The 13,306-nt window shown below is 47.5% G+C and overlaps 2 protein-coding genes across 3 annotated transcripts; both read left to right on the forward strand.

Annotated features, from left to right (window-relative positions):
- The first annotated feature begins 1,053 nt into the window (after positions 1–1,053).
- APOBEC4 (apolipoprotein B mRNA editing enzyme catalytic polypeptide like 4) lies at positions 1,054–2,025 on the forward strand. Its single transcript, XM_009483123.1, has one exon. It carries the CDS (start codon positions 1,054–1,056, stop codon positions 2,023–2,025), a length of 972 nt encoding a protein of 323 aa, XP_009481398.1.
- A 2,058-nt stretch (positions 2,026–4,083) lies between these two features.
- On the forward strand, positions 4,084–8,921 carry ARPC5 (actin related protein 2/3 complex subunit 5). Of its 2 annotated transcripts, none has more exons than XM_075710692.1 (4): positions 4,084–4,226; positions 5,021–5,102; positions 6,858–7,034; positions 7,552–8,921. In XM_075710692.1, the coding sequence occupies exons 1-4, from the start codon at positions 4,084–4,086 to the stop codon at positions 7,612–7,614; spliced, it is 465 nt and encodes a 154-aa protein (XP_075566807.1). In that variant the 3' UTR covers positions 7,615–8,921. The 2 variants fall into 2 exon arrangements, with proteins under 2 accessions (XP_075566807.1, XP_075566806.1); XM_075710691.1 differs by having other exon boundaries at positions 5,030–5,102.
- Positions 8,922–13,306: the final 4,385 nt, after the last annotated feature.

Below are 13,306 nucleotides of genomic sequence, written 5' to 3' on the forward strand. Positions count from 1 at the left end.
GCATGATTTAGCTTATTCACAAACTGGCCCACTGCTTGCTTGAATTACAGCCTCAGTGAGGGACACACACAGACTTCTTAAAGGGACAACGTTGTTGCCTGTGTACCGGAGCAGAAGCACAACAGGAGCTTTCTGCCCAGCTGGCACAACAGACAGATACACACAGAAATAACAATCACCTGGAAACAAAATTAGCACCATATTCGTTAGAACAACATCCATCTTTCTGCTATAAAAACTTGGTATTAAAACAGCACTAAGGGAACAAAGAAAACTTAATAAGAGAGGAAACAAATATTGACAGGTGGAGACAGAAGCTTAACTACCACAGGTGGCTGGCCATACAAAAGAAAATCCTGTTTATATTCTTGTCTCCTAGCACTTGGCACCTGTAAACACCTAAAGGAGCCTGCCTGCCGTCACCATTACAACTGGAGCAAAGTTACCGCACTTGGAAAAGATCCTTCTACAGCTGGACTGCCAAAACTAGGGAAGAAGTAGTAACTTTCTTCTTCACCACCTAATTTTGAAAAGAAAGCTTGCAATATTCACTGAAGTGGAAAATCTGAACCAATCCTAAAAAGTCAGTGAAGCAAATATTTCCTATTACCCTGAGCTGGAGCTGCTGAGATGGTAATTATACTTTTTTTTTGGTGTGTTAGTATTTACTTGTTTGTTTTGCCAGATTGCATCAGGCTCATCTGCTAATCAGTTCCTGAAAAGTATGGCTGGTTTTATTATATAGTTTATCATGTTTAGGGTAGGACGGCAGAAGCCAAAGAAATATTTTTTACTTGTGTTTTTAGCAAAAAGGCTAGTTTGTAAAAACTAAAAATGCTCCCAAGCTGCAAGAGAGCTTTGTTCTCTGTGTCATTGACAAAGTTTCTATGTCCTGCTACAAGTTTTGGTACGTTTTTTAAGAAACTACCCCCCATTATTTTTTGCAGTTTAGATACAAAACAAATTGAAGGGTTAAATTAAGATATTACTTTCCTTTTTCATTCAGGACTGTCAGCTATATAGCACATAAACAGGGAAATTTTTCAACAGAACATGAATCTAGAAGAGAAGACAATTTTCCAAGAATATTTGACAAATCAGGGGACTGTGGTAAAGCCCTATTGCTGGCAGAGACAGACCTACATCTGTGCTAAGTGTCCCTACCACATACGGACTGGTGAAGAAGCGAGAGTCCCTTACACAGAATTTCACAGGGTCTTTGGCTTCCCATACAGATCAACAGCAACTCTGCAAAACAAACACCTTCTCTTCTATGAACTGAGGAGTTTCTCGGGCTCACTAGTCCAAAAAGGCCATGCTACAAACTGTACTGACCAAGACAACCATCCAGAATCTATGCTGTTTGAGGTGGGCGGTTATCTGGATGCAGTTACAGATGCCTATGAAAACATCGGATGCATCATCCTCTATTCAAATTACTCTCCTTGTAACGAGGCTTACCACTGCTGCATAAGTAAAATCTACAACTTCTTGCTGAAGTATCCAGAAATCAGGCTCTGCATCTATTTCTCTCAGCTGTATCACACTGAGAATGGTTTCCCCACCGCTGCGTGGAACCGCGAAGCCTTGCGGAGCCTCTCCAGCCTGTGGCCTCGGGTGACTCTGCAGAGACTGCCTGGGGGGACGTGGCATTACCTCCTCTGCAATTTTGTGTACGGCATCCCGGGCTCAACCCGTTATCACCCAACTTCACCATCAAGAATCTTAGCAGATCGACAGAATCCACATCAAATTAACAACTTAACAAGAATGAAACCATATTTTAGGAAAGCCTTTCAACAAGCAATGCAGGGAAAGCCTGCTGTGCAGCAGAACTTAAAGGCCTTTTCTTCTCCTAGCCCAGCCTCCCAAATGCCTTTGCAAGCGATGGAAGGCAGCCTGCTACCTCCAATGTCTCAAAGCCACTTGGTGCTTTTCCCAGGCATGTTTCTGCCCTTTCAGAAGGAACATCTATACACCAGACCTAAAAATATCGTAAGGCATTTAAAAATGCCAAAGGAATAATTCAATGAAACTCGTAATTCTGAAATGTTTCCAAGCAGCAGACACCTACTCTGAAGATGACAGAAATTGAACCGCTTTCAGGCTGTAAAACTGAGATCACAGATGCCAAAAAAAAACCACCAGTAAAGTCACGTCCTACAAAAGCTAACCCACAGAATAACTGTGGATCTCAAATAACTGATTATGAAGATAACATGCTTTTATTTTAGTCCTCTACCTTTCAAACATAAACCCATAGCAGTAAAACAAAATGTAGGTATCTTCTGATTACCTCCTGCGATTTATTTATTTATTGCTCTTAGGCCAATTTCTACCAGAAAAATGTGAACAGTCCACAGGCTACATCCACAGCTTCAGCCAGATTGTAGCTTCCCAGCTGAGGCAACTTTGGTGGAACCCATGACTTAGCCTAAATTCCTCCTCTATCAAGAAGGTGGTTCTGCAGGTAAGGCTGATATATAAATAAAGCTTTCCCACCAGCTCTTTCCTTAATAATAGGGGGTTTTATATACGCATATATATGTGTGTATATATCTTTTTTCTAGGGCTGCTGCGTTCCATTAAGAGGAACCTCACAAAGCTGTGTGATTTTCTAATTAGTAAGAAATATCTAATAGGATAATATAGATAAAAGATCTACACAGTCCAAGCATAACTGGAAAAGGAAAAAAAAAAATCCCATCATTCAGAGCAGTGTTTTCACTTTGTGGTTCAATATATTTATTATTATGCTAAAGGTTTTAAAGAATGGGGCAACTGAAGTCAAGAACATGTTGTTCCCCAGCAAACAGGGGTTCCTTCCCAGGTAATGTCAATTGTGAATAAACACACTGGCTAATTTGGTAGAAGTCAGTGTTTCTGCTCCTTTTTTACTCTCTTTGTGGTCACAGCTATTCTGTATCTGAGTAAAAAAAGAGCTGCTTCCCAGCGTGACCTTAAACACCCTTCACTTCAGCAGAGGTGATCCCTCTTGGAAACTCAGACGTTTTTCTGAGTCTCTTAGGACATAAATGTGCTAGAATCCACCAGATCCCTTACTCTTAGGACACCTAGGAGCTTTTTCAGAAAAGCTATCTTGAATTAGATCATACTCGTTCTGCACTTTCTGATAAAATCATAGAATTGTTTAGGTTGGAAAAGACCTTTAAGATCATCCACTCCAACCATTAACCTACACTACCAAGTCCACACTAAGCCAATCGAGGGTGGACTAGACTAAACCATGTCCCCAAGTGCCACATCTACCCGTTTTTTGAACACTTCCAGGGATGGTGACTCCACCACCTCTCTGGGCAGCCTGTTCCAATGCTTGACTACCCTTTCTGTGAAGAAATTTTCCCTAGTTTCCAACCCAAACCTCCCCTGGCACGACCACAAGAAGCCACCTGTGCTCTAGTATCGGGGTTCTTACTTTCTTTTGCCAAGAAACGCAAAGCCCATGCTATTTGTTAACGCATGTAGCAACAAAAGTGGTGTTTTGAGCTCGGGCTTCCACTGCCACCACGCTCAGAAGCAGACCCCGTGCACCCGTCACGGGGCACACGGTACATCGGCGCTACGTTGTGTGACACCCACCGCTCTGCCCCCGCAACAGCCCTGTGAGGGGGTGTCGGGGTCTTGCCTCTCTCGCCTCTTGAAAAAGGACCAAAGACGTTTCTTGCGCGGCATCGTGTAGGCTCTGCGGGTCGCAGACAGGGGTCGCTGCCGGCGCTGCCAGGACGGCGCTCGCTGGCGCCCCCTCGGGCTCTGCCCGCCAACGGCTCAGGCGCCAACGCCCGCACGCGTAACCATGGCGACGGGCCGCGCCCTCGGGGGATTATGTGCCTCGCAGCCGACCAATGGCAGCTCGCCGCCCGCGCCGTCCCGCCCCCTCCTCTCCCCGCCCCCGTGCACGCCCTCAGTGCGCCTGCGCAGAGCGCGCGCCCCGGCTCGCGCGTGCACGCGGGGGAGGGCGGGCAGGCGCGGCTGGGAGGCGGCGGCGGCGGAGGAGGAGGAGGAGCAGGAGCGCCTGCGCGGAGCGGCGGAGGAGGGCGGCGGCGGCGGCCAGCGGAGGGGGCCATGGCGAAGCACACGGTGTCGTCGGCGCGGTTCCGCCGCGTAGATGTGGACGAGTACGACGAGAACAAGTTCGTGGATGAGGAGGAAGGAGGCGACGGGCAAGCGGGACCCGACGAGGGCGAGGTGGACTCGTGCCTGCGACAATATCCTTCCGCCGCCGGGCCGGAAAAAGTCCCGTCAGGAGCGGCCGCGGCGGGGGGTGCGGGGCGGGCGGAGAGCGGGCGCGGCGTCCGTCGCCGCTGGGGCTGCCTTTTATGGCAGCCTGCGTGCCCGGCGCTCCTGCCCGGGGACGGAGAGGGGCGACCCGGCCGTGTCCTGACAGGAGGGCGGAAGGGGGCTGGCAGGAGGAAGGGGCCCGGGGCTGGCAGGAGGAAGGCGGCCCTGCTTCCTCCCCCTCACGGCAGAGGCGGCGGTGTCCCGGCGCTGCGGTATCTGTGAGGTGTCTTATTGGGGCGGGGAGGAGCACAAGGAATGGAGGAAGGGGGTTTCCTGTGGCGGAAAGGAGAGCTCCGTGTGCCTGCTCCCACTGCCAGCTTCCCCGGCTGACTGGCTTGTGGAGTAGCTCTTCCCACCAGCTACTGCTGGGTTGCTGTTGCGGCAGCTGTTGGAGGTGGATGTGCTGAGCTGAGGCCTATTCTTGAGGGCTACAAATTGCAAAAATACTGGAGAATAATTTCTTCTACTTGGATCCTCATTCAGCGAAGGGCCTAAGAAGTATTCTCCACTACCGGAAATGTACAGCTTCTTGTTGGTGCTGCTCCTTCCTCAAATGGCCTAATAATTGCTACCTTACACTGTAATCAGTGCTGTCTGTTGAGGGAATTGTTGCATCTGCCAAACCTTAAGTCTTTTCAGTCATGCACAAGTCAGCTACGAGTATCGCTGTCCTGGAGCTGGTTCTGTTGCTTTCCAAATACTTGGTGTCTGGTCCTTAACCATCTGACACAGGAAACATGATGGCTGCGCTACAGGCGGCTCTGAAGAACCCTCCTATCAACACAAAGAACCAGGCAGTGAAGGTGAAATAGTAACTAACTCGCTCATGGGTTACTCCTCAAAAATCCTTTCCTGTTCCTATAGCCCCTACCCCACCAACCCTGACAGGTGTGCTTTGAGGAAGCCAAGAAAGCTGGTTTTTAGGATATTCCCTGATGTCAAAAAATCCATGACCTCTGCTGTTTTAATCTTCTTCAAAATACTGTAGCTCCTGTCCACATACCTTTAACTTGGTGCTAGATCAGGTTTTGTGTGTTCTCCTCTGTGTCTTGGTTGTATATTGTGTGCCCTGGCTAACTCCACGCATCACCAGGTGCCTGTGCCTGATCCAGACCTGGCAGCACATAGATGTAGTCGGCACTGAACAATCAAGTGCAGTAGTCATCTCTGACTAAGGAAATTCTGCTAGCACAGCCAGACCGTGAACCTACAAAAAAGGAAGAACTGATGGTTATTGCATCCAATCAACATCAAGCCATTAAAACCTCAGAACAGACAAGCACTCCCCCTGTGACAGAATATAGGAGCCTGCTGCATGCATGTATTTATGAATCTCCCCAGAATAAACCTTGAATGGCTCATGATTGCAGTGGCGAGAGGAACAGGCAGATAAGAGGTGGAACTGCCCAGATGGTGAGTGCCTGCAGAGGTCTCTTCTCCCTGCTTGAGGAGAGTCCCACAGGCACGTTTCCGTGCTGTTCACCAGGCCAGTGATGGAGATTTTTTTCACCTAGCCCCAGCCCTTTCCTGAGGGTTTTCACAGGGTTTTGAGATCCAGCTGTTTGTTACAGATAGTGCTGTATAATACATTAATGATTTGTCTCCATTAGATCTATAGTGATGTATTTAAGAATACACTTCGAAGGCAGTGGAATTGAAGAGGGCGGAGTGACTGAATTTTAATGTTTGACTTCATTTTTAGTTGATCTCATGGAACTTTTATGTTTTTACTTGTTGTTCTTCATGTGAGGTCTTGCTGAGCCAAGCAGCTGTGGGATATTAAATTGAACAAGAAAACTAACATCCATAATTTCTGAAGAAGGAAGCTGCTTGAAGTATTTGTATAATGGAATGATTCAAAAGTCCAACAAATTCAAGACCTTTTTCTTTCATCCTCCCTCAGTTAGTGATGGATGAACAGGAAGAGCTGCTTTTTGCTGATTACATGGCTAATCTGCTGCTGTAATCATGCCACATGCATTCCTGGGCCTGAAATGACATCTAGACCAACCTGAGAATGATTATTAATGCAAAATATTAATGCTGCCAGTTTGCATCCTGTGTGCCTGGAACAGAAGATGACTGTATTGAAAATACATGGCTTCCAGCAGTCACCTTTTCCAGGCTGGCCAATGGCATTTCCATGGAATATAATAGTTGTATCTCATTAAACAGTACAAAGGCGTGGAAAAGGCTCTGGTGACAACGGAGGCTAGTCAGTACTTAATTCTTACAATTGGAATTTACCAGACCTTGAGTTTCAATATGAAAATTTATTATTTAGCTGTAACCTCATTTAATAGGTGGAGAATTGCAAACACAAGCAGAGAGGCAGAAAACCTAGAGCAGGACAAACGCATTAAACTTTTATGCTGTTTATCATTAGGAGGACATACCTGTTATACATCGTTATCACAAGCTTGTGCACAGACTGCCCTATTCAAACAGATTTTAGAATTGTTTAAAAAATCTGGTTTTGTTTGTTGGAGAGATGAGTAATATTTGAACGCACCTTATATGAGAATTAATGTATCTCTGCCTGCCTTATTTGTTGACAGGATCGCGCAGAAAGTATTGTCTTGAAGGTCCTCATCTCTTTCAAAGCCAATGATATTGAGAAAGCAGTGCAGTCACTGGACAAGAACGGTGTCGACCTGCTAATGAAGTACATCTACAAAGGCTTTGAGAGCCCCTCTGACAACAGCAGCGCTGTGTTGCTGCAGTGGCACGAGAAGGTGCGTTTATAGGGCGTGCTTTTGCCTGGGTTATCTGTGGTAGCAGGTTCTTGGGTCCAAGGCACGCTCACCAAGCCTGGTAAGAGCTATCTTTCTGTCAGGTAAAATTGAAATGCCGTATTTCACGCTGTGAGGAGGGTACAGTCCTGTGAGCTCATGTGCCTACTTCTTCTGATCCCTTGGGTGAAGATTCTACAGTTAAAATTTGGCTTTATGCTAGACAGAGGCAAACAAAATGGTTCAATCTAGTGATTCGAGGGGATGGACGTAGAATTGCTTTCCTGCAGGGAAGCAAAATTTGCAACTTGGTTATGCAGTGAAATAAAAGCTTGTTAAATAGCTGTCTTTAAAGTGAACGTGGTTACCCTTCCCTGGCACCCTGAGTGCTGATGTTTTGCTCTTAATGTAAAGGGCGGGGAGATGCTCATTTGAAATGCAGTCAGGAAACCTTTCCACTCAGTCATTTCAGCCCGTAGCTACCTTGACCTGGTGTTAATTGCTGTGTTTCTCTTCTCAGGCCCTGGCTGCTGGAGGAGTAGGGTCCATTGTCCGCGTTTTGACTGCCAGGAAAACAGTTTAAATCCAGCAGTGAGTGGTTGTCTGCCATCCACGGCGTGGGAAATGCTGGTACAAAACCCAAACAACCAAATGCCATTGCTGCCCTGTGGGCAGTGCCTGTCTCTCAGCTTGCCTTCTCGCTGCTTCTTTCATACCTGACAAATAATGCATATCCTGATCTCTTTTTTGTTAAAATCTGGAAAATTATGAAGGTGCAATTTTATCTCTAACAGGAATATTTGGTACTCACAAACATTTCAGTGACACGTATAGTGACATGCACAACTTCATGTTTAGGATGATTTACATTTGTGTATAATTATGGCAGATCTGGACCTGACTTTCTGAGTAAATGCTGAGGGATGTAGGGCAATGTCTTAATTCTTTTCGCTAGCCAAGCAGTGTTTTGATGTAAGATCTGTATTTGAGAAATGGGGCAGCTATTAAAGTAGGTAACTGGACCATGTTTCCTTTGGTCAGCCTCTGAACCTACAGCCGTGAATAGGACAGAAAGCAAAGGCTCCCTTCCGACCCTGATTATCATTTCAGAGAGCTGAGTATTTTCCTTAACCTCACATCAAGACCTGTTCAGGTTGTTTGTGATCAGTCAAATGCTGGGTCCACAGCAGGAAAGTCACAACGGGATGCAGTTGTCCATCATGCAGTTTGGATGGTAGAATTTGGCAGGTTGATGGCTTACTGACTCTGGAGCCCAGGCCAGTGAACTCTTTTTATTTTGGGGGAGCAAAGATCCTGAAGAGAAGAAGAAAAAGTAGCTTTCACATGCCAAATCACCTTTCAGCAACTTGAAAGTGATTTGATTTTGTCAAGCACAACAAAGTGGCTGCCTGGGGTGATCTGAGAAACACATACTGGTATCCACGCCATCCTTGCAAAGCTCCCGTATTTTGTTTTCTAGTTCTATAGGGTCTTAAAGGATACCAGACAGTTCACATTCCTGTTGTATTTGTACCACAGCATGTTAGCTAGTGGGCGAATCGGGTTCCAAAGTAAAGAGTACTTTAAAAAGAATTAGAAAAGCCCAGGGCATCCCAGACCACAGATCACCGTTGAAGGTTTAGGGCCAGGACTGAAATACACGTGTTTTACATTGACCATTTTACTGCAGTTCAGTTGTGTGAAACTGTTGGGGAACTTGTGAAATCTTTGCTGTTTTTTGATATCTGCTTTTTTTGTAATAATAATAAAGACCAGACAATAAATCGTCACTGAATATTTACTCGGTGTCTGAAATGCCTTGAAGTTAACTGTTTGACTATTTTCAGCAAGCTGCTGTTCAAGGATGGGCAAGAGTAAAAAAGCAAGCCCTAAAACTTCTCCATTCTTTATCTTGATAGGTTTGTTTTCTAGTGGTTATTTGTACCTGTATGTAATGGCAATATATGTGCGGCTTCATCTGACTGAGATTATTTCAGTGAGATATTTAAACAAGAAGAAATGTTCCAAACCAGGACGACTATGTGCTAAAATTATAGCCAGAGAGTGAGATCATCACAACCATTAATGTTGGATGCTTTCTCAAGAACAAAAGAAGGAAAAGGGTAATGGCCTAGTAGGGTTGTTGCGTGGAGCAAAACTGATTTCACTGTTGGGTTTTTGTTTGTCTCCCTGCCTGTCCCAGCTCCAAGAGATGAAACATTTAATCATTGGTTTTAATAATAATTTAAGCACAGATACAGTCCCGGGCTTGTCCTGTGGGTGGGATGACTGTGTGTGCCTACGTCATCACTAATGGCACACGTACTCAGCTTGAACTTCTGAAGGGTCTGAGCATACAGAAACCTGGTGTTGAGCACTCTGATATCTGAAGGAGATCTGTTTGTTACTCAAGTCATGGCTTTGGAAAAGCACAGCTAGTGCCTTCAGACGGCTCAAACCAAAGCGTTCCTGATGCGCCACATTCACTCAGGAATTGGTAAGACGACAGCTTCAGTAATAACCTTTTTTTCTTCCATCCCACCTACTCCCTGCTCTGTTTCCCCAGGACAGTCTGAGGCCCGCACAGCCGCAGCTGCCACGTGTTGCAGGCGTGGGCAGCCAGCCCTGCTTCGCAGCTGGAGCAGCCGTGCCTTTCTGAGCAGGGCGGCAGAGCCGTGTCACTCGGCCTGTCTCGCCCCGCCGCCTGCTCCCCAGCAAGGGGCACCGCACCCTATGTCCTCGGGGCCCCAGCGCAGACAGGAAATGGTGTGGTTACCCCTCAGCCATTTGATGCCCTCCCTACCTTCCTTCCTAGGATCCTTTCTCTTGCTTAACTTCTTCAGAAGAACATAGGCACAACAACAGGAGGCACTGGCCATGCAAAGTGGAAGACCCGGCCTTGCTGCAAACGTCCAGGTTTCAACCATACATACATACGGAAGCCTCATCCTTCTGGCCACGTGCAGCGATGGCTCTGTCCTTACAGCTCTCCCAGGGACTATGTTTGGCTTCTCTGTTTCTGTCCATTTGTCCAAATTTGGTTAAGAGACCAGTCGATTCTGATTTTTAAAAAAATAACTAATAAAAAGCTGTAATCCCAGATAAGTGAAAAATATTTTCCAAAACAACTTATGTCAAAGCAGGTCAGCTACCTCTAGGTGGCATTAGCTAAACAAAGGCAACAAGAAGCGCGATCTTAAGGTTCTCCAGATTCCTCTTGGGCTAGGCTATGATGTATCTAGAAACGTTTACAAAATGTATACATCTTCTGCATCTGCATCCAGGGATGTGCTAAAAGACATGTACCAATGTGGGGGTAGTAGTGCAAGATTTGCAGGAAGGCCTCTCTTCTGTTAACTGATTGACAGGAACTAAATCTAGGTTTTTTTTTAAAAAAAAACCAAACCCAAACCTCTTTCCTCCAAATCCTGCCTTGCTCAGTTTCATGGACCATACAAATACCACAACAGGGAGCAAGCCCCAGCTGCGCCAAACAGCGACCTGTATCTGGATGCTGCATTCACCTTACGCAGTGGCCACCACCGGCTGAGCGAGTCCAGAGCAGCGTTAAATTCTCAGGCACCAGCTCTGCGGGAGGAGGCACGCACTCCCACCGCCCCACTGGCAAAGTGGAGCCTGAGCTTCGTATCCCCAGCAGGCACGTGGCAGAGCCAAAAATCCACTGGCATGGTGTTAACAAGACCTCTGGCAGTAAAGCCCAGGGATGGGACCAGCCCAAAAGCTGGAGAGGAGCTCACCATGGGAGTCACCTCCGGCTAGCGGCCATCTCGCAGCAGTTAGGGCTGGTGGAGGCCGTCCTTAGCTCCTGGCCCTGAACCCCACTTGTCCCCACTCACACCGGCAGAGCAGCTGTTTGCATGCACCCAGGCAGAGGGGGTGTTTTGTGCCATATTCCTCAAAGGATTAACAGGTTTCTCAGAGGAAAACAGAGGTTAGCTCAGTTGGTTAGAACATGGTGCTAAAAACACCAAGTTCACAGGTTCAATCCCTGCTCACTGCAGGGGGGGGGGGGGGTTGGGCTCGATGATCTCTCAAGGTCCCTTCCAACCCAAAGCATTCTATGATTCTATGAAAAGATGGGTGGGGAGGAAAAAAAAAAAATCCCTAAACAATTTCATTTTGCAAAACCCATTTCCTTTCCTATTATGAGCAGGAAACCTTCAATGAAAAATACTCTATGTGCAGATTGGACTTCCTCGAAGGTGGACGGCATTTGCAGAGCTCTGCTAGGAAGGCTCAGCACTTCCAAGCCTCACTTGCAAACCTCCCACCACTGCCTTCAGCTTTGGCCAGAGAGTGTGGCAATGACAACAGCCACATCCTGCTTTTGAAACTGCTGTCCTCCTGCTGCCCGGAGCTGCAGCCCCCGCCGAGCCCTGGGCTCTGAGCCATCCATCACTTGGCCAACGAGTTTCCACGGGCTCCTGCCTTGCTCCCTGCCACCACTTAGGGAGTGAGCCAAAAGATCACATCTGTGCAGAGAGAGAGCTCAGACCTGCCTTCCAGGGAAGGAGCTGGACATGCTCAGTCTCCTGCGCTCCTCCTGCATTATAGATCTCCTCCCAAACAAGTTCAATCCCCTCGGTCTTTCCTCACGTGTAATGTTTTCTAGTGCCCAAATTAGTCTTATTCTGGGTGTCTCCTCTTGAGAAATGATGATAAGCTCTTGCATACTGTTGCTGTACAAACTTAATGACTGCTGCACAGTCGCTGGATTTTGGGCATTCCTACGTGTTTCTTACCCATCTCTTGGTGATCTGCGTTTACTCACTTCCTCTTGGACGTTATCGCAGAAGAAAAAAGTTTGCCTACTAAACCAACTTGGTAAGAGAAAGGGGAACAAGAGACTTGCTAGAAGGGGTGTGTTTATTGCAGCTTTGAAATTGCTTGAATGTTACAGGTCTTTTCCAGCCTAAATGATTCTGTGGTTCTATTTAGATCTATCTTTGTGAAACTCATTAAAAACCACCGAGCAGAAGGATAGCTGCTGTGAGCATTTGCTGTGCTTGCATCTTTCAGATCCCATCTTTCCGTGAAATGCAAGAAACAAACCCCAACACTTGTCACAGGAGTGATCTCGCATCCTCCTCCAGCTCCCCTTGTACTGGTTTTGGGATAAACCTGACCCAGCAGTGCACCAATTCAGATAATTAAATGAGCAGAAAATTATCCCTACAATAAGGTGATCCGTTTCCTGCTAGATAGGGTCTCCCATTCCTCACAGGAATGAGAAAAGGCGTCACAGAGGGGTATTTTCATGCTCACCATGTTGTTACTCCCACCCTGCTCCTTCAGCATCATTTCAGCTGGTTGCATTTTCCTCTGCTTTTCTGGAGATCGAAGAGTCTCCTCCATGCTCCTGTAGTAAGGCCACCAGAGCCTTCTGGGAACAGAGGGGTGCTGAGGACACACTTAGAACTGGAGAACCAAAGAAAGGCCCAGGTTCAGGGATGTGCTTGGTCTACTTTTGATTAAAATCCAAGTCCTTGCTGTTCAGCAGTTTGGGTTTCTTTCCAAGCAGAAGTCGAATAAAAGTCTCCCCCACAGTCTCCTGCCTGTTGTTGGCATTACGCAATTTGCTGGGGAATTTGGAGTAAACGCACACAGGCCAAGTCTTGCTGACATATTTTTAGCTCTTACAAAATACACATCACATCACTGGTAGATGAGGCAGCAGCAAAATACTTCCAAAACCACATGTGGAGCACCCAGCTCCAAACCTTCTGAGTCAGGAGGTCAGACCCCTTGCCGTCACAGCCTTCGCTGCTGCCACATGCTCAGCTTCCCCCCATCCTCCCAGCAGCGCTCCAGAGCCAGGTTATGCACCCATGGCCATAAAACACCTTGACAGAAGTGATGCTGGGCTGAGCGTGAGCTACCACCGCTGCCAGGGCTCAGCACAGCGCGGCCGCCGCCCCCTGAAGCCACATCCTTGGGCAGCTCCGCGCACGCCCAGCAGCGGAGCTCCTCACTGGGGCAACGTGGTGGGGGACGGGCAGGGCAAAAGGTTTCCCAGGCTGTGCCTTGGGCTGTATTTCGCCTTCCCACTTGGGCGGGCGGGCAGGCAGGGTAGCCCCAGCCCAGCTGCAGGCAGCTGTGCCTGCCAGGAGATGGCTGCAGGAACCATTTAGCAACTACCTCCATCGAGGACCACTCTTCAGAGGGCACAAGGGGCTCAGCTGCAGCGCTCGCCCTGTGGCTTTGCAACCCTAAATTTGACCCGATCAACAACCCAGCTGACAAAATCCGTGGCT

The sequence above is a fragment of the Pelecanus crispus genome, chromosome 5, assembly GCF_030463565.1.
Source record: "Pelecanus crispus isolate bPelCri1 chromosome 5, bPelCri1.pri, whole genome shotgun sequence".
NCBI classification, from domain to species: domain Eukaryota; kingdom Metazoa; phylum Chordata; class Aves; order Pelecaniformes; family Pelecanidae; genus Pelecanus; species Pelecanus crispus.